The sequence below is a fragment of the Pelophylax lessonae genome (genome assembly GCF_965119305.1).
Source record: "Pelophylax lessonae genome assembly, chromosome: 1".
Classification (NCBI taxonomy): domain Eukaryota; kingdom Metazoa; phylum Chordata; class Amphibia; order Anura; family Ranidae; genus Pelophylax; species Pelophylax lessonae.
Genome location: NC_138768.1, coordinates 721502760 through 721523342, shown reverse-complemented (window position 1 = coordinate 721523342; position 20583 = coordinate 721502760). Strand labels below are relative to the sequence as shown.

General features: G+C 44.3%; 1 protein-coding gene across 1 annotated transcript in view; it reads right to left on the bottom strand.

The window, feature by feature from the left end:
* The window catches only part of KLKB1 (kallikrein B1), a gene marked incomplete at its 5' end in the record, with an annotated part of 112850 nt that overhangs the window by 40047 nt on the left and 52220 nt on the right, over positions 1-20583 (bottom strand). Inside the window, 4 exon segments of the mRNA XM_082244057.1 lie at positions 8041-8221; positions 15100-15212; positions 15888-16047; positions 20214-20323. Of these exon segments, the coding sequence (XP_082100183.1) occupies positions 8041-8221; positions 15100-15212; positions 15888-16047; positions 20214-20323 (564 nt within the window).

The window sequence follows — 20583 nt, the reverse complement described above, 5'->3', positions numbered from 1 at the left end:
ATATAATGTCATAAAGATATATGTTTGCACAAGACCTAATGGATGTATTATCTACAAATAAGGAAATTATGGTTTGGCCCGACCTATTGTGCCGTATGTGTGCAGGTCCAAATGAATCATGTCAATGATCGCCGACATCTCCCGATGTATGAACAAAAGAGATTATAATGGTGAATCATCGGTTTATTGTGCATAAGGATACAGAACACTGACTTCCTAGATATAGGTCGCTATGGATCATTATCTTTTGGATATGCACACATGTAGCTGATGTTTGGAGATGTAAGAAGGCACCTATTCATAAAAATGGGTTACATCCCATTCAAAGTTCATGCCTTGTGGCAACCTAGTTCGCAAGTAGTGGAAGATCCAAAAGACCTCTCTCCTGCATAGAAGCCGCAATATGTTCATAGCTGTGGTGTCTCCATTGTGGCACAAGTTAAAGTGTTTGGCTACATTAGTTTTTGATTTTTTATTGACGCTATATAGGTGTTCATTGAAGCGATATCGTAGTTGCCTAATCGTTCTACCCACATATTGTACATGGCAGATTTTACATGTTAACAAATATATGATATAGTTGGTGTTACAGTTAAAGAATTCACTTATATTATATCATTTGCCTGTACATGTGGAGACAAATTGGTCTCCTATGAGTATGTGGCTACAACATGGGCATCCAGTACTGCCACATCTATAGTTCCCTTTAAAATGTAGGGGTTTTTAGAGTATTTCTACGAAAAAAACTAGGGGAGAGTGATTGGCCAAGGGTAGGGGCACGTCTTGGGACTACATTAATGCCTCCCTTAAGTAATTTTGCACATGTTTCATCGGTACCTAACATAGCGAGGTGTCGATTAATAATGTCCCGAATTTCTCTAAATTCAGAACTGTATGGGGTAGAAAAGGTAAGTTTGGTTTAGTGCATGCTCCTGCTGTTTGATCCTTTTAACCCTATAAGATCTGATCTTTTTTTGTTTTTAGCTATATTCCAAGCCCTATTGATCATCCACTTTGGTTAGCCTCTGTCTAAAAACCTATGAAAAAGGGAGGAGGCTTCTCTGTCAAAGTCGGCATCATTTTTACATATCCGTCTAACACGTATAAATTGTCCAACCGGAATGCCTTTTATCGTGTGTTTGGGGTGTCCAGATTTTGCTGACAGGAGTGAATTACCTGACAGGGGTTTTCTGTATAGTGTAGTTATGATTTGTCCATCAATACCTTTTAACAACACATCCAAATAGTATATTTCTCTAGCGTTGGCTTCTCCTGTAAATTTTATGTTTTTATTGTTACAATTTAGGAAGTCAAGGAATGAGTTTAACCTTTCAACTCCATCCTCCATGATAAACAGTAGGTCATCTATAAATCGAAAGTAAAATTTAATAAAAGGTCTGAAGGGGTTCTCACCCCCAAAGATGCGGGGCCTCTCCCACCAGCCCATGTATAGGTTGGCGAGTGAAGGCGAAAATTTTTAATGATTAATGATTAAGCACACAGTCAGTGTGTGAAACGCGTCTACCTTGTCACGATTGTCATTATTTGGATGTCCAGTCAATAAATCTGGATTTTGACTCAACCCGGAGTGCTGCCAATTCCTTTTCCTTTATCAATGCAACATAAAGCAAGCCTGTGAGGATGGTAAATTAGAAGAGCTTGTGGAAGGTGCGGAAAATATCCCCACAAGGTGCTGTAACTGAGCCGCCACATAATACAACCAGGGATTAGGTAGTGCCAAGCCTCCCTGATCCTTAGGGTTCTGTAGTTGCTCCAGTTTAATTCTAGGGGCTTGATTATTCCAAATCAGGGATCTAAAAATCGAATTGACTATTCTGAATGTTTTCAAAGGAATCACCATGGGCGAATTATGCATTGGATACAGCAGTTGGGGAATTAGAATCATCTTAATTAAATTGGTTCTACCGGGCTACTGACAGCCGCAACTTACTCCAAGCATTCACCCTATCCCTAAATCTGGACAGTAAGGGGTGTACGTTAAGGCGACAATAATTGAGCAGTAACATGAACTCCCAGATATTTAATTGAGGATACAATGGGGATGGAACAGGTTGTTGAGACTATATGGCCCTCGCTGCCCTCCAATAGCAAAAGAGCAGGTTTAGTTAAAGGTGAGGCCAGAAAAATATCCAAATCTGGAAATCGTAGCCATGACGGTCTCAGGAGACACAATGGCATCACCCAGAAAGAGAAACATGTCATCTGCGTACAACACGAGCTTCTCATGGAGCCTGCCATAGCTAAACCCAGTAATCAGTGGATTGGCGTGGACCAGGGCAGCCAGTGGTTCTATGGCAACTGCAAACAGCAGGGGGGGAAGAGGACACCCCTGCCTCGTACCCCGTTCCAGCATAAAGACAGGAGAAACCCTATCAGCATATCTTATAGTGGCCTTGGGAGCATTGTACAGAAGCTGTACCCACAAAAGAAACCTCTCTCCAAAGCCAAATTAGGTCAGCACTGCCCATAAATACTTCCATTCCATGCTTATGAATGCTTTATTAGCATCCAGTTATAGTAGCGCCCTTTGTCCCATGTTGTCAGTGGGTGTTTGCATGTTAAGAAATAACCTCCAGAGATTTAGGGCTGTGGACTTATGAGGCATAAAGCTGCTGGACATTCTGTATAATGGACAGAATGATCTCATGAAGTCGTTGGGCAAGTATCTTTGCCAGGATTTTAATATCACACTGCAACAATGATATCGGTCTGTAGGACACTGGATCCAGTGGGTCCTTACCCGGCTTCCGAAAAAGAACAATATTAGTCCTGGACATAGATTCTAGGAGACACTTGGAATCTAATGCAACATTAAAAACTTTTTGGAGACAGGGCAAAATACATTCCCCATATCTAGTGTACACCTTTACAGGGATACCATCATCGTCGGAGGCTTTGGATGCTGGGAAGGAGGCAACAGCCCTCTGTCCAAGGTCATCGGGGAGTCCAGTTTGGATCTCTAAACCTGAGACAATGTAGGAAGTGTTAACTCATCCAAGTAGGCATGCAATTCATGCAGAGAATAGGGACACTGCGATTAGTAAAGCGGCCAATAATGGGCCAACATTCATGCCTCCCTCGCGGAATCCTGTGAGGTAGTGACATAGAGCAACTCTAGCTGTCGCACCTGGCCATCAACCTGTAATATAAATTCAGATGAAGATTGCTTTATGGCATTCATTTCCGCTATGAAGAAAGCTTTTAATGCCACTCAACATACCAACTCATTCCCTGGCAGGGGGATAGATTTTAAAAATGCTGTATCTGTAAAACTACTCTATCATGAGAGGGAAAAAGGCATTTGGTTTCCAAGGGGCTCTAGGGAGTGATTAGGGGGGCTGGGGTCGTACCCATAACATCAGAGGGGAATAATTAGATATTAAATATTCCATTAGGGACACCAAGGAAATACTAGAAGTGTTACTAATACAAAGGTCAATCCTGGATAACGACCTATGTGTTTTAAAGAAGCAAGAAAATTGGTTATCCAGGGGTGTCTAAACTTCAATAAATCAATCCAACCCACCTCCAATATTAGTTTCCTTAGCGCTGTAGTCCTTCCCCCTCCAGGCCGCAAAACAGGTGGGTGTCTATCCAATTGCAGGTCAAGGTAACACTTGAAATCCCCAAGGATGAGTACGAGGGTTTCCTGTTTGTCCAACAGGTACGACAGCAGTTCCCGTAACACCTCCCTGAAAAGGGGCGGTATATATACAAACACCAGCACAACAGTACTCGTATACAGTTGACAGTACAAGAAAATAAATCAGCCATCTGGGTCCCCCCTAGAGCCCAATTTCTGAAAGGCCAGGGCCCCATGAATCAGTAGGCTGTGTGTGTGGAGTGATAGCTCCCAAAAGCCAAGAACACAGAAGGCAGGAGACGGAGTCAGGAGTAAGGTGAGTTTCCTGGACTATATATTATAGCAGGTTGGAAATGTTAAATACAGGTGGAGATCATGGCCCTTTTCAAAGGATCATGAACACCCCTGACATTCCATGATATCAGTGGAATATCAGCCATAGTAAAAGAAAAATACTGTCGTCTGAACATGTACACTGGTAAGTCCCCAACCAGGTAAAGGCCGGTGCAGGGGCCAGGGTATACAAACAGAGACAGCTTAGTCCCCTAACATGTATAGCAGCTGGTGTATGTGGAAAGCAATGGTCCACCGGACGTTGAACCCACTTAACAAACAAATGAACTGGCTCAACGGAGCCAATGCAGGGGCATACCCCAAGTCAGATGTCTTGCGCTGATAGCAAATTTGAGGCCAGCCATCCAGACCAAGGTCTCAAGAACCAGTTGTGTCAACAGGACAGACTTAGTTGAGTGAAAAATCTGAGCAACAGAGAGGCTACAGCCCCTCATGAACACTGCATAGTAAACGTTGTAAAGGCCTAGCTCACATTTTTAGATTTAGTAAACGGCCCTCCCTGCAAAGAAAAATTGCTTCCCAGTGGAAGGTGGACAAAGAGGGTTGGCCCCCTTTCACTTAGCAGGAATTAGAGTAGGGAATGTCAGCCTTCATCTCTTCTAGCATGTCGGTAGGCTTTGTTCATTTTGGTCCAACCACGAAGCGGCATCATGAGCAGATTCAAATAAATGGGTCTGGCCCCTTGCGGTAACTCTCAACCTCGCAGGATATAACATGGCGTATGGAATTTGAAGGCATATCGACCTCTTTTTCACATCCTTGAATTTAACCCTTCTGTGTTGTACCTCCGCAGTAAAAACCGATGGAAGGAAACCCGCACTACGTTGTACTGGATGTTTGCTTTTTCTCTGGCCAGCCACCATATAATCTCACCCTCCCTGTAATTCAGCATAAGGGCCAACATGGATCGAGGCAGATTTTTAGGGGGCAAAGGCCTTGGTGGAGTACGGTGTGCCCTTTTCACTGCACAGAGGGAGGTAAAGGCCTCCTTGCCAAAGATTTCCAGCAGTTAATTCTCAATGAATGTATTGGGGTCCCGCCCCTCAACCTTTTTAGGAAGCCCTACAATGCTTACGTTGTTGCGAAGGAGACAGTTTTTAATGTCATCAGCTTTGTCATTGGTGGCAGCTACTTGCTGAGCATCTCAGGCGAGGGGTTTGATTTGATCTTCTATGTTGCTAATTCTGCCCTCAGCCGCAGTGGTGCGTTTCCTTATCTTTTCTAGGTTCTGATGAAGGAGGGTAACTTCCTCACGCAATCCACCAAACCGTTCCTTTAAATCATCCACTGATGCTGTGCATTTATGTACGGCATGCAAAATATCACTAAGAGAGGGTTGTGGAGGATCCTCAGCGCCCATCTCTTCCTGTTCAGGGGCCAGTATCAGCATGCCCTCCAGGAGTTCTTCATCCCTACTCATATCTGCCTCAGTGTACTGCACAGGATCTGGGGGGGGGGGACACACATTCCTCCAGAGCTGCCTGTGCCACAGAGGATGACAGTTTTTGGGCATAGTAAAGGATGTCTTTTGGGGGGTCTTTCCCCAGCAGTTTAGGGGGGATCCATTGCTGCAGAGGCAGCTGGGTGCCATCTTGGAATTCGGGAGCTGCCAAGGCCGTGGCATCTTCCCGGCCTTTGCAAGTTAACATAATGGTGGCGGGCATGGCTGGCATTTACCTTTGAGAAAGTCACATTTGATAAAACGCGTCAGAATTTGCTTTAGATAGCTCGGACCATGCCAAAGACTACCTGATCTGTGTATCTTGTATATACTGCCTTTGTTCCTGGATGTTTGTAAGTGTATCCCTTTACTAATTTTTTAATAAAAGTTCTCAAGCGAGGGTTACACTATGTTTGCTTTGTCTTGGATTATCCTTTACATGTCACTTGGGGAATGAGAGTTTTTCACCTTACTTCATTTATCTTGTGATTGCAAACTTGGACATCCGGGACTGCAGTTTCTGTTTGGAGATCCACATGTCATTGTATGAGCCCATCTGACCCTTTTGTCGTATGACAGTTTGGGTCCAGCCCTTCTGATGAGCACACATATTTATAATTTCTCCTGTCTGTGTTGGGATCTGATGTCCATTGGGACCACACGCATCACCCTGGAATTGTATTATCACGCTCTTCACTTGGGACTCTCTTTAGTTATTTAATTTATTTCACCATCTGTTGTTTATTTGAATGATTGTTTACATATATCATTCTCTTAGCGCTGCACGTTTTTCACCTTACTTCATTCATCTTGTGATCACAAACTTGGACATCCGGGACTGCAGTTTCTGTTTGGAGATCCACATGTCATTGTATGAGCCCATCTGACCCTTTTGTCGTATGACCGTTTGGGTACAGCCCTTCTGAAGAGCACACATATTTATAATTTCTCCTGTCTGTGTTGGGATCTGATGTCCATTGGGACCACACGCATCACCCTGGAATTGTATTATCACGCTCTTCACTTGGGACTCTCTTAAGTTATTTAATTTATTTCACCATCTGTTGTTTATTTGAATTATTGTTTACATATATCATTCTCTTAGCGCTGCACGTTTTTTATATATACATTTATGCTTGTTTCAACTTATGTCAGTTGAGTGTGCTAGCTGCTATATGTTTTTATGGTTAGCACAGTATATCACATTTCCTTTTCAGGGGGTCAGGAGACACTGTCTGAGGCTTCATAGGGCACAGGGCTGCAGGCAGGAGTAGAGAGTTGCCGGCCAGAGCAGGAGGGAAGGAATCCGTGCAGGGTAAGAGTAGGAAACCTCGTGAAGGTGCAACCACTCACATGCCCTTGCTAGCCACGCCCCCAAAATATTGCATACAAAGTGGAAATAATACATTAACCTTTTTATTAATTCTCTATGTATGTACTCTAAATTATTCTAAAGAGTTATTCGAGTACATTGCACAATGGCAAATGGCATGTAATTTATTCACTGCACCTGAGCAGTGCATTGTGGGGTGGCTCGTGACGTCAGATACCTATAAAAGAGCTGTCAAACTCAAAACAGCTCATAGTGCGGGAAACGTCCGGAGGAGCAGGCGCTTCTTTTTTTTTATATATATTTTTTGGGCAGGCGAGCGACTGATCATGGGTGGATACTATTTTCTTATTTTTATTTTTTAATAAAGGACTTATCCAAAACTGTCTTTTGTCTTTATTTTTTTTGTACACTTTTTTCATGAATAGGTAGGGGTACGATGTACCCAATATCCATTCACATGGCGGGGGCGGGATCTGGGGGCCTCCATGCTAAAGGAGGCTTTCAGATTCCGATAAGCCTCCCCCCGCAGACCCCCACAATCACAGCCCAGGGTTGTCGGGAAGAGACCCCTGTCCCCGTCAACATGGGGGCAGGGTGCTTTGGGGTGGGGGGGCAGAGCTCAGATAAGGGTCTGGTATGGATTTTAGGGGGAACCCCACGCCATTTTTTTTTTTTTTTAATTTTAAAAACGCAGTTTTTTCAGCAATACTGACATAAACTGATATACAACTTCGTGGTATACACTGCACTACCTGATCTCAACAAACTGTAAAAAGCAAAAATCTCTCTCCCTGCCAGCAAAGTATTATTAACTATAGAATTCCACTTATAAATCACCCGCTGGCCAAGGGTTTCAAACCCACAACCTCGCAATTGCAAGCCTGGTCTTCTACCACCTATGCCACCATCAAGCAGGCTTAGACTGAACACACTCTCCCTGCCTAACTTACTAACTTCTATCTCCCCCTATACACAGTGGATGAGATTGAAGTTAGGGAGAGTGTGTTCACCCTAAGCAGGCTTGACGGTGGCATAGGTGGTAGAGTACCAGGCTTGCAATTGAGATGGTTGTGGGTTTGAATCCCCTGGCCAGGAAGGTGATTTATTGGAATCAGAGGTCAGAATCCATGATAATGCGGGAACTACAAGTTCCCGCGAAGAAGCCCATTTGTTTGTCATTTGACCAATGAGCGAACAGCCAATGTTCAAGTCGAATTTATGTTTGACTCGAAGCTCATCCCTACTCCACATGTCATGCCTGTTTAGAATATAGTTTATATATAACAGAGATTAAAGAATATTACTCACATGTGCACACAGTGGGCAGCTGTTACTATCCATTGATTGCTGATAATAGATCCACCGCATACATGTCTGCTGCTAGAGGCATCTAGCTTGATTTGCATGCTCACTTGCCATGGCCATTCCTCTTCAGAACTACTTTTTCCACCGACAATTCTGTCCTGTACATCAAGAGGTTGTCCACATCCTAAAAGAGAATGGAGGAAAATTCTAAACTTTTATCCTTTATGCATTTAAAATAAAATATTTTTATTGATCTAAGGAAGAGAATTCAAGCTAATTTAATCCAGTCCACCCAAAACTGATACTTGTCTTTTGCATAGATACTGACAGTTTGATTTCCACAATTTTATTTACATCTCTTTAGCTATCTAGAGGGAATGTTTTACCACCTGAATTCCCAGGGGCACTCGCTCTACTGTGGTCATAGCAAGGGGACCTCAAACCCCCTTTTGAAATTTCTGCTAGTGCCATATTAGTGAGGCTATAGCTGGAGGACTAAGATCCTTGTAGCTGCAAGATGAGGGGTGAGACTCAATAGCTAGAACTAGCGATATGCAAAATGTCTACTGGAGTCCATGGCATGGGTATTTGGGAGATGCAGGATTTTAGAAGCGTATGTGCAGCCCTAGAGCCACCACACTATGAAGACATTAGTGAAGTTCTCAAAAGTATGTTCTCTTACAGAAATAAAGGGAGAAGAGGTATCTGAATTCTTTAAATTAAAAAAAAAAAAAAAAACAGCTGTAAGCAAGCTGGAAAATCATTTGCAGTGCTTTTAATCAGGATAGTACTTTTGAGAGCTGCAGTTGTGTACTTGTGTAAGCTCTGAGACTGTCATCCTGATCCTTCAATATGTAGTGAGTAGTGTTGAGCGAACACGGACTGTATTATTCGGGTCCGTACCGGATAATTGGATTTTTGCTACCCGGACACAGACCCGAAAACTTTACTGTATGTTCAGGTTTAAAATCCGTGTTCGGTAATTTTATTTCCTGTTTTGTATGTAATGGCGCGCTTTTAATGGCAGGCTTTCAACAGCCAATCAAAAAGCGTTTAACTGGTGTGCCTTAAGCCATCCCAGCCATGCCTACTAATGTATTAGTAGCTGTGATTGGCCATCTGAAGCATGTGACCCATGTCTTTATAAGCTCGAGAGACACAGCGCGGTGCGTCAGTCTGCTGTAGGGAGAGAGCACACATCATACGTGCTGGCTGCTGCTGATTAGGGACAGACAGGGAAAAACAACATTGTGCCCGAAAAGAATGCAGGGACAGGTCGGAGTGTAGGCAGGGAAAGATATTTGAGCATTTTAGGGACAGGCTGGAGAGATTAGGCAGGGACAGATAGGAGACACAGGACAGAACAATCGTCCGTTAGCGATCTACATCGATTTTGCTGTGTGGGGGGTGGTGCAGTGAACAATCTTTTTGCCCTCACTTGAGCCCACTGAGGAGGAGAAGGAGGGAGAAAAAAATATATTTTTATCAGTCTGTGTGCAGCGTTCAGCTATATTTTACTACCGATTGCTGTTCTAATCTGCTATTTAAAAATTACAAAGTTAAAGGGGAATTTAGTTTTTTTTCCCCTCATAGCCTGCTGCTGACCGTGACATAAAACATAAGACACTGTTCACATGTGCTATTGAAAAATCATCAATTTTATATACATTTTTCTATTCCACTATTCAATATACACCCTTTTGGAGTAAAACAAATTAAATTGTGGCATAGTCTGTACTAATCTGCTATTTAAAAATTGCAAATTTAAAGGGGAATTTTAATTTTTTTCCCTTCATAGCCTGCTGCTGACCGTGACATAAAACATAAGACACTGCTGTGTTCAAATGTGCTATTGAAAAATCACCAATTTTATATACTTTTTTTCTATTCGGCTATTCAATCTACACCCTTTTGGGGTAAAAAAAATTAAATTGCGGCATAGTCTGTATAGGTACATGTGAGATACACCTTTCCAATTTTTTGGGTGCATCTTACACCGCCGAGGATTGCAGGGTGCTTCAGTTTTTCCTCCTGTTCCGAACTCCTCCTACTCCTCATCCTCATCCTGCCTTTAGGGTACAAAAAATTGTAATTGGTGCCTAGTCTGGGTTTGTACGTGTGAGATACACCTTTTTATATCATATTTTCTATTCCGCTTTTCAATATACACCCTTTTGGGGTAAAAAAAACTTAAATTGCGGCATAGTCTGTATCGGTACGTGTGAGATACACCTTCCAAATTTTTGGGCGCATCTTACACCGCCAAGGATTGCAGGGTGCTTCAGTTTGCTTCCTGTTCTGAACTCCTCCTACTCCTCATCCTCATCCTGCCTTTAGGGTACAAAAAATTGTAATCGGGGCCTAGTCTGGGTTTGTACGTGTGTGATACACTTTTTTATATCATATTTTCTATTCCGCTATTCAATCTACACCTTTTTGGGGTAAAAAAAAAATAAATTGCGGCATAGTTTGCATATTTGACTGTGAGATACACCCGTGCGATATTGTTTTTGTTTTGTTCTGCTATTCAATAAACACCTTTCTAGGGCAAGATCATAAATTACAGAAATATGAGGAGAACATCAAATAGGGGCTGTGGCCTGGGTCGTGGTGATGCTGGTAGAGCTCCTGTTGCAAGGAGAGGACTTGGTCGATCTGTGCCAGCTTCACGCACAAGTGAAACACCTTCCTCAAGTGTGAGTAGGCGACAGAACCTGCAGCAGTATTTGGTAGGACATCATGCGCCTCTACAAGTGTTGAGGCAAGAACAAGTAGAGGCAATAGTAGATTGGTTTGCTGCTGACAGTGCCTCCAGTTCCTTCACATTGTCTCCCACCCAGTCTACTGCAGAAAGGTCAGAGTTGGCACCTGCAGCCGATGTCCAACCGTCTTTCATCTCACCCCCTTGCAAATCAGGCAAGCAGTCTGAGCCCCAAGTCATGCAGCAGTCTGTTCTTCTTTTTGATGACTCTGTCAGCAGGGTTTCCCAGGGCCATCCACCTAGCCCTGCCCCAGAAGTGGAAGAGATTGAGTGCAGCGATGTCCAACCACTTATTTCTCAAGATGAGTACATTGAAGGACCATCGCAGCACGTCTCTGATGATGACGAAACGCAGGAGCCAACTGCTGCGGCACTCAGAATTGTGGAGACCGACAAGGAGAGCAGGGGTGAAGACTGGGTGGAAGATGATGTGGAGGACGATGAGGTCCTCGACCCCACATGGAATGAAGGTCATGCAGGTGACCTGAGTAGTTTGGAGGAGGAGGCGGTGGTCGCACTCGCACAGAGCCACTAGCACAGCAGAAGAGGGAGAAGGGTGCAGAAGCAGAGCGGCCATGCCCTAGACACTACGCCTGCTACTGCCCAACGCAGCAAGGGACCGAGCGCACCAAAGCCAGCTCAAAGGAGTTCTCTAGTGTGGAAGTTCTTCAGACAATGTGCTGATGACAGGACACGAGTGGTTTGCACCCTGTGCAATCAGAGCCTAAAGCGAGGCATAAACCTTTTGAACCTGAGCACAAACTGCATGATCAGGCATCTAAGTGCAAAGCACGAGCTGCAGTGGAGTAGACACCTTCAAAACCAAGAAAGGTCTCTGGCTCCTCCTGCTTCCTCTTCTGCTGCAGTCTCGGCCTCTTCATCCACCTCTGTAGTGATACCGACACCTGCCACCCCGCAAAAAGAGGATCTGTCAGCAACACCACCAACTGGGTCACCAACCATCTCCACAATGTCCCGTGGAAGCGTTCAGCTTTCCATCTCCCAAAAACTTCAGAGGAAGAGGAAGTACCCCCCTACCCACCCACGATCCCTGGCCCTGAATGCCAGCATTTCAAAATTCTTGGCCTTTGAAATGCTGTCATTCCGTCTGGTGGAGACGCACAGTTTTAAAAGCTTTATGTCAGTGGCTGTCCCACAGTACGTTGTGCCCAGCCGCCACTACTTTTCCAGGCAAGCCATCCCTTCCCTGCACAACCAAGTGGGGGAAAAAATCAGGTGTGCACTGCGCAACGCCATCTGTGGCAAGGTCCACCTAACTACCGATACGTGGACCAGTAAGCAGCGTTATATCTCCCTAACGGCACACTGGGTAAATGCAGTGGCGGATGGGCCTGAGGCGGATAGCAATTTGGTGCATGTCCTTCCACCACCGAGGATTGCAGGGCGCTTCAGTTTGCCTCCTGTTCCTAACTCCTCCTACTCCGCTTCCTCATCCTCTACCGCCTCCTCATCCGGTCAGAGTAACACCTTCACCACCAACTTCAGCACAGCCAGGGGTAAACCACACACCGCGCAGGAGTTGTGGAGGAGCATGGAACAGCAGACCGATGAGTGGTTGCTGCCAGCGAGCCTCAAGCCCGCCCTGGTGGTGTGCGATAACGGGCGAAATCTCATAGCAGCTCTGGGCCTAGCCGGTTTGATGCACATCCCTTGCCTGGTGCATGTGCTGAATTTGGTGGTGCAGAGGTTCCTTAAAAATTACCCCGATATGTCAGAGCTGCTGCAGAAAGTGCGGGCCGTCTGTGCGCACTTTCAGTGTTCTCACCCTGCTGCTGCTCGCCTGTCAGCGCTGCAGCGTAACTTCGGCCTTCCCGCTCACCGCCTCATATGTGACGTGCCCACAAGGTGGAACTCCACTTTGCACATGCTGGAAAGCAGCAAATGCGAGCAGCAGCAGGCCATAGTGTAGTTTCAGCTGCAGCACACACTCGTGAGTCGCTCTGCGGAACAGCACCACTTCACCACCAATAACGGGGCCTCCATGCGAGACCTGTGTGCCTTGTTGCGCTGTTTTGAGTACTCCACCAACATGGCCAGTGCCGATGACGCCGTTGTCAGCTTAACTATCCCACTTCTATGCCTCCTTGAAAAAACGATTCGGGCGATGATGGAAGAGGATGTGGCACAGGAGGAGGAGGAGGAGGAAGAGGGATCATTTCCAAGGCTTTCAGGGCAGTCATTCACAAGTGGCTCCGAGGGTGGGTTCCTGCACCCACAAACGCCAGGTACACAATTGTCCAACAGGGGCACAGTTCTGGAGGATGAGGAGGAGGAGGAGATGGAGGAGGAGATGGAAGCATGTTCACAGCAGGGTGGCACCCAGGCCAGCTCATGGCCATTACTGGTGCGTGGCTGGGGGGATACAGAGGACACAGACGATACACCTCCCACAGAGGACAGCCTTTCGTTGCCTCTGGGCAGCCTGGCACACATGAGCGATTACATGCTGCAGTGTCTCCACAACGACCGCCGAGTTGCCCACATTCTAACTTGTGCTGATTACTGGGTGGCCACGCTGCTGGATCCCCGTTACAAGGACAACGTACCGTCCTTAATTCACTCACTGGAGCGTGATCGCAAGATGCGGGAGTACAAGCGCACGCTGGTAGACGCGATGCTGCTGGCATTCTCACCTGACAGCGGGGCCACATTGGAAGCACAAGGCCAAGGCAGAGGAGGAGGAGGAAGAGGTCGCCAACGCAACCAGGGCACCGCCAGCACCTCAGAAGGCAGGGTTAGCATGGCTGAAATGTGGAAAAGCTTTGTCAGCACGCCACAACAAACAGCAGCACCAGCAGCTCATATGGAACGTCTTAGCAGGAGGCAGCATTTCACCAACATGGTGAAGCAGTATGTGTGCACACGCCTACATGTAGTGAATGACGGGTCTGCCCCCTTCAACTTCTGGGTCTCCAAATTGGGCTCATGGCCTGAGCTTGCCCTTTACGCCTTGGAGGTGCTGGCGTGCCCTGCAGCCAGTGTATTATCTGAACGTGTATTTAGCACGGCTAGGGGCGTTATCACAGACAAGCGCAGCCGCCTGTCCAGAGACAATGTGGACAAGCTCACGTTCATTAAAATTAACCAGGCATGGATCCCACAGGACTTTTCCGTACCTTGTGCAGAATAGAGATGAAAACCGACCTTACCCAGCCATTGTTATATTTTTGATCTCTCTCACTCTTTTGGGGTGTACCCTAATTTAAAATGACTAAAAAAAAGCAGTGTTGGCTACCTCGTCCCCCTCCACCGCCGCTTCCACCTACACCGTCACATCCACCGCCACCTCAACCTCCCTCCTACTCCATATGGGCCTCATCCTTCACAGATGAAGAAAATTGCTTTATTTTTCTGTTTTTTTTGTTGTTTTAAGTTATTTCCCTATCCACATTTGTTTGCAGAGCACTTGTAATGCTCTTAACTACATTTTGCTGCCATTTGCAGCACTCTAGCCCTTTCCATTGGTTTTTTAGAGCCATTTTAGTGCCTGAAAGTTTGGGTCCCCATTGATTTCAATGGGGTTCGGTGTGCGGGTAAAGTTCAGAAAAAGTCCGGGACACGGACCTGGACTTTTTTTTCAAGTTCGGCCGAACCCGCCGAACACGGACATCCAGGTGTCTGCTCAACTCTAGTAGTGAGTAAAGCCAGCCATACATTGATTAAAATATTGTTGTTTCCACAGAGACCGGCTAAATTTAGTTTCATATGGCCTGCAATGCTGATCAGTGTATTCTGATGGTGGAGTTCTCCACACTGTCAAAAACAGTAGCTCAGTGGGGAGGATTCCCCTATCGAGCGCTTGGATGGGGGAATCAGGTCTGTTTTTTGTTTTCAACCTGCTGGTTGATTGAAAAAAACTGTATCATCTATGGGCTACTTTAGTCACTGGAATCAAGCACAGAGACAGAGGACAACAAAGGCAGACTTTTCAGACTTTACTAGTTGAATGATTGTTCCATGTTGGGGACTCACTTGGTAGTGATGTTTTGAGACCTTTAAAAACAACTCAGCAATGGCTGTTTCTATAATTACTTCATGACTGGTTTTCTATAATTATTACACCATGTGCTAATAAGGGCTGAATAGTTCACATAGATCACAAAAACTTTTAGGCTTCAAATTCTTCCATTAACACTAGTTAGTAATGCATCTAAGGCTGACTTATTTAACCTGTAAGAGGCTTTAGTCAGCCCTGCTACATACAGTATAATCCTTAATAACAGTTATTACCAAGCCCTCCCCATCCATTCATACCTTCCCATGAAATGTATTCAATTTACCTCCAACTGTTCTGCTCTTGCATAATCTCATTGAGAATCCTGAAATCCCTCCTTTTCCATGTTCGATTGCTGTTGGTAGCCCATTAGAAGACATCTTTAAATAGCATTTGCATCTTGGGGAAAAAAGATTCATAGACACTATGAAGACTTAATTCATATATGAACATAACATTTATTAAATTGCCAGTATGTACAAGGGTCCTAAATGCCAAAAAAAAACAACAAAAAAAAAACAAAAAAGTGATTTTCCTCCTTATCTACTTCCAGCGCTAGGAAAATAAAGAGAAGAACTTGACCCTAATGCTGAGGAAAACAGTTACTTATTTAGGCACTCTGAATGAGGGCTATTTGTTGACTTGAAGCCGAACTCCCAGAAAACACCTGAATACACTGATGAAATAAAGTACATACTTTATATGAGGGCTATTTTGCCTGTTAAAGGATTTGTTTTCCTGTCCATTAGCCCCCCCCCCCCCCTGCTAACTGGACTGTAAAAAAGCAGCAATAGACTAATGAGGTCCTCTGTCTGCTTATTCTGTTTTATTCTTCTATCAGTTTGTTCCTTTTGATCAAACACATTTGTTTGGATCCTTCCTAGTTATGCATGCACCTCTCTCTCCACATCTGAGTGCTTCTCTATGAGGATAGAATGAGACTGATACTGGCTGAAACCAAGTCAAATGCAGTAACTTCATTATCAACTTTCATTTTAATAATACCTAGCTTAAACAATGTGTGTCTTTATTATCTGCTGGGAATTCTGCTTTAATATAAAAATGACTTCTTACTTATTTTGGCTGCACTCTGACTGAACGGGTCTATAGGTAAAGAACTGACAACGTATGTTGTTGGTGCAGCGTTGCTGACAATCTTTTTCTCCATTGACCACTTCTACATGCAGGTCAGTGCCGGCAAAATCTGCATTGGAAATGATTGGCAATGGGCAAACTAGAAAGAGAAAAATATTAAAAGTCAAAATGCAGTAAAACCAAGGAACTGTTACTTTGTAGTCTGCTTGTAAACTATAAAGAGTTTGGGATTAAAATAACCTGTTTTGTGTTTACAGATCATACAAAGCCATGTAGTGGGATAAAGATACAGTATTTCAGACATGCAGGCAGACTTGACTGCACTCATTGGTTGTGAAACAACATGGCAAATGGGATTTATATGTTGACATATGTATGCTCTGGGGGGGACATTCATGCATCATACAATCTAGAAGAGAGTACAACTGGGTAAGTCAATGATGGAAAAGGTTCTGAGTGTTTTGGAAGATCATAGATTTATTAAGAGAGAAAGAGAGAGTGAGAATGAATCTTACCCCAAAACAATAACACCACCTCTTTAATATGCAGTTTTGTTTTAGCACCAAATCAGAGTGTGTGGAGATAAGAGAGACTAAATTATTAAAGGGTATGGAAGACCTCAGATATATATCTTCTAGCATGAGAAGCAAGTCCTTTTTAGCATGCCTTATTTTCTTTCCACCACTGAAGAGGATCACCACTCTTCTGTCAGTTACTGGTTCCTTCAAATAGAGATGAAGTTCATCATCCAGGGTCATTATTTCAGATTCAGAAGAATCCTCTGCATGAGGCCCCAATAAAACACTGAACATGGCATCTATTCGACCACCATGAAGTTTCTCTTCTGTCCGTTGTCTTTTTGGACATTTTTCTCTTTTTGCAGCATCCTGCTCTTCCAGATTAGAAACCTGCTCTTCCTGACTTGTCTTTTCGGCAGGAAACTACTGCACCTCCTGTGGAATATCTTCTGTTAGCCATTGTTTTTCCTTGGCCAATACGTCATCAGAAGAGAAAGCATGATTCTTGTATCGAGGATCCAAAAGACATGTAAGCACAACATTTTTATTCTCTTCATGCTTCTCAAAACGTTTGGTGAGGCTGTCCCTCATGGCCTGCCTACATGTTTTTTTTTTTCAATAAACTTTATTAGAAAATATAACAGTACATAAAGGATGCACTAAGAAAGAACAACATTTTTGCAAAGATAGGTGAACTAGCAGAGTATGAATGTACAAATGATGAAAAGGCACATGAAACCATACTAGTATCCTAGTTGGATGGATCTATGACAACAGCCCGTTGTGTTGGGCCAAACAAAAGAAAGAAAAGGAGAGTAAAGGGGATAAGAGTATGAAAGGATGGGAGGGGGGGGGGTATGAGTCTATGTACTACAGTACTTGACTCCTAACCAGGGAATGAGTAAGAGAAGGTTCCATCATGTAGAGTTGGGGCTGGATCCCTGGGTAGCGAATCCAGAAAGTCCTGCCATTTAGCAAAGTAGCGGTCAGAAGATGACTTGTGGTTGAAATCCGTGTTGAGTTGGTCTTTGGTCAAAAGGCTGTGAAGTTCTCGTTTCACCTGGGTGACGGAGGGACATATCTGGGATCTCCAGTTTGCAAGAATGGCTCTTTGAGCTACTAGTAAACAGGTGAGAATCCAGGTGCGAGGATGAGGGTGCTGTCGGTTGGTCCAGATCTGCAGCTGCTTGTCCCAATAGCCAAAGATGAGCAGAAGTGGCTCTTTCTGGAGCTGGAGATGTGTGATCCCTTTGATAAAGGATAACACTTGGTCCCAAAATGTGGATATAAAGGAACAAGACCAAAATCTATGTTGCAGTGTAGGTCTATTTGAGGAGCATAGAAGACACATACCAACTTTTGGGTCGTCTTTGCTGGAGAGGAAAGGGATATAGGCCAGATGAAGAATCTTTAGTTGAATTTCTCTCCAAGCCTCATTGGGTGTTAGTCGTAGTGTTCTGTTATAACCTTGGAAGATTTTAGTCACAATGTCCTCAATCGGGAAGTCCTTAGCCCAGTTGGCTGCCAATGCGGATGCTAGGTGAGAGGAGGTTAGGTGTAGAAATGGTTTGTATATGTCAGAAATACTATATTTCCCAGTGGCCAGCAGGGGGTCCAGTAGAGGGTCTTGAAAACGCAGAGTGGAATCCTGACAAATGGACCGAAGAAAACTGTAGCATTGGAGCAAAGAGAATGTGTGGGATCCCGGAAGGTTGAATTGATCCAAGATGACCTGGGTTGGTCGTGGTTGGCCAGAGTCAGGGTGGCAAAGGTCCCTGAAAAATAACAGGCCATTCTGTTGCCATAAGCTGAACACCCTAGAGCTCAGGCCAGGAGTAAAGTTCGGGTTACCCAGTATTGACTGTGTCCTGAGCAGAATATTGTGTTGGAGCTGTGGAGGCATGGTTTTCCACTTGGTATGTAGTAGCGCTGCCAGAGAGAAAGGGCAAGACATCTGCGATTCCAGTTCATAATTGGAGTAGTGTGAGGCTTTGGATATCCAGTCCAGGGTTATTCTGAGTAGGCAGGCCAAGTTGTAAAGTCTAATATCCGGGAGATTTGGAACGCAAGCTAAAGCTCGGCTGGAGCCACAAGAACGTCGGGGCAGAAATGATGTCAATTGGTGGGAGCTTCTATACTCCTTTGTCAAACTATAGGGTGGGCGGGAGGATGTGCAGGGCTTATATCGACTAATTGGTTTCGGGCCCCCACTTCACCCACCCCACTGAACCACCGATGGGAGCCTCTTTATTCCTTCTTACCCCTAACGGGACACCTGGACATAGAATCATCCACAAGAGCCACAGACTCTACTCTGTCTCCACTGGACCTCCACCATGCCTTGGGAGTCAGACAGCTGTGATATATGATGTGCCTTTGCATCTATTTTATTTGACTTTAATACCCATTAAAAATGTAGACACTTAGAAGCATTCTTCTTCTTTACTCATTTCTAATACAGAAGATGGATTTACATCGCAAGACTTTTTTTAAATCTATTTTTGTACCCCTTACCCATTCACATGGGAGTGGTGGTTTTTGGCCCTCCCATTATTTTTAAAGCAGTTTCCAAATTTAGATAAACCTCACATCTGCAGGCTTCCACAACCACTGGGCAAAGGTTGTGGGGTGGATAAAGCAGCCCCCACTTGCTTTATCCACCCCACGGAACCACGAAAGGGAGCTTCTTTTTATTCCTTCTTACCCCTAGCAGGACACCTGGACATCTCATCATCCGCGAGAGCCACAGACTCTACTTTGCCTCCACTGGACCTCCTCCATGCTTTGGGAGTCAGAAAGCTGTGATATATGATGTGCCTTTGCCACCCCGCTCATCTTGTAAGTGCATCCATTTTTTTGATCTTAATACCCAATAAATTATTACACTTATATGGCCACACCTTCTTCTTCTTTTTTTTATTTCCAGTACACAAGAGGAATCCAATATTCTCTTTAGAAGAGCTGCAGCCTGGCCAAGTGTCTAGCTACTCATTGAATCTCTCCTGACAGACTAAGGGACAATATAGTATCCAGCTATTCTTTGGTTGCGCTAAGGGTTATTTTTTCTGATTTTTCTATTGGACTTTGATGTAAATCCATTGTCCATCATGTTGTTCAGTGATACAGATCATTAACAATTATGATGAACAGCACCTTCTGATTTGCAGAAAGAAAAAAACTTACTGACCCACCTGGTCCAAGATCCAGCAGCTAAATGTCAAAAAAGGTCAGGGTATCTATATTTGGTCAATTAAGTCATTAGGGATTCCCCCTTGTTCTTTTAAATGGTTGGTCAGTATCTGTGAACAACCTTATTTCTAAAATAGGTTTTCAAATTCTGATAAGCCCCCCACTCGCTAACCCCCATAACCACCAGGCCAGGGTTTTGCAGAATAGGCCCTTGTCTCCTCATCAACATAGAGACAAGGTGCATTGCTAGGTGTGTGCCCTAAAGACATGTGGCCTTGTATGATTCAGGAGAAATGGGGGTGCATGTTTGTCTCCCCTCATATCCTGGTTAGCCAGGCTGCATCCTCAGATAAGGGTCTAGTAGATTTTCATGGGGGGAAACTGAAGCGTATTTTTTTTTTTTTTTTAGCATAGTAGCTTTAGAAGAGTATTAAGTAAAATTAGGGATGATTGAAAAATTTACAGTGGAGCATTCTGGCACTACATCAGGTCCGGGGATGGTTTAAAAGAGTAACCCTTAAGAGCCATTTAAAGCAAATCGGCTGCAATGTATTTTGGCAAAAAAGCAAAGTGTCACTCATTATTTTTTGGTTCATACCTGAAGGTCTAGTTCTACAGGATGTGAGACTAAAGCCTGATATAACATTGTCTTTAAAGGATGCTTCAGTTGGTTGTCCATCTTTGGATGTCCTCAAATAACAGCGATTTCTAGGAGGACAAAGTAAATGTATGTTAATGTTAAAACTCAATAAAAAGTACAAATAAAAATTTGCATACATCACACCACGTCACACACCTTTTAGCATTGGAGGGCACTTTGAGAGAGGTTAAAAAAAAAACATTGTTTCACAATTCTGGAAGGTACAAGGATCTTTGACATCCCCAGGACCTATGGGGATGTCAGCAAGGGAAGGAGGGTATTATGCCCCACCTACCTTCCTCCCATGGGGGACAAGTTGATGTTTAAC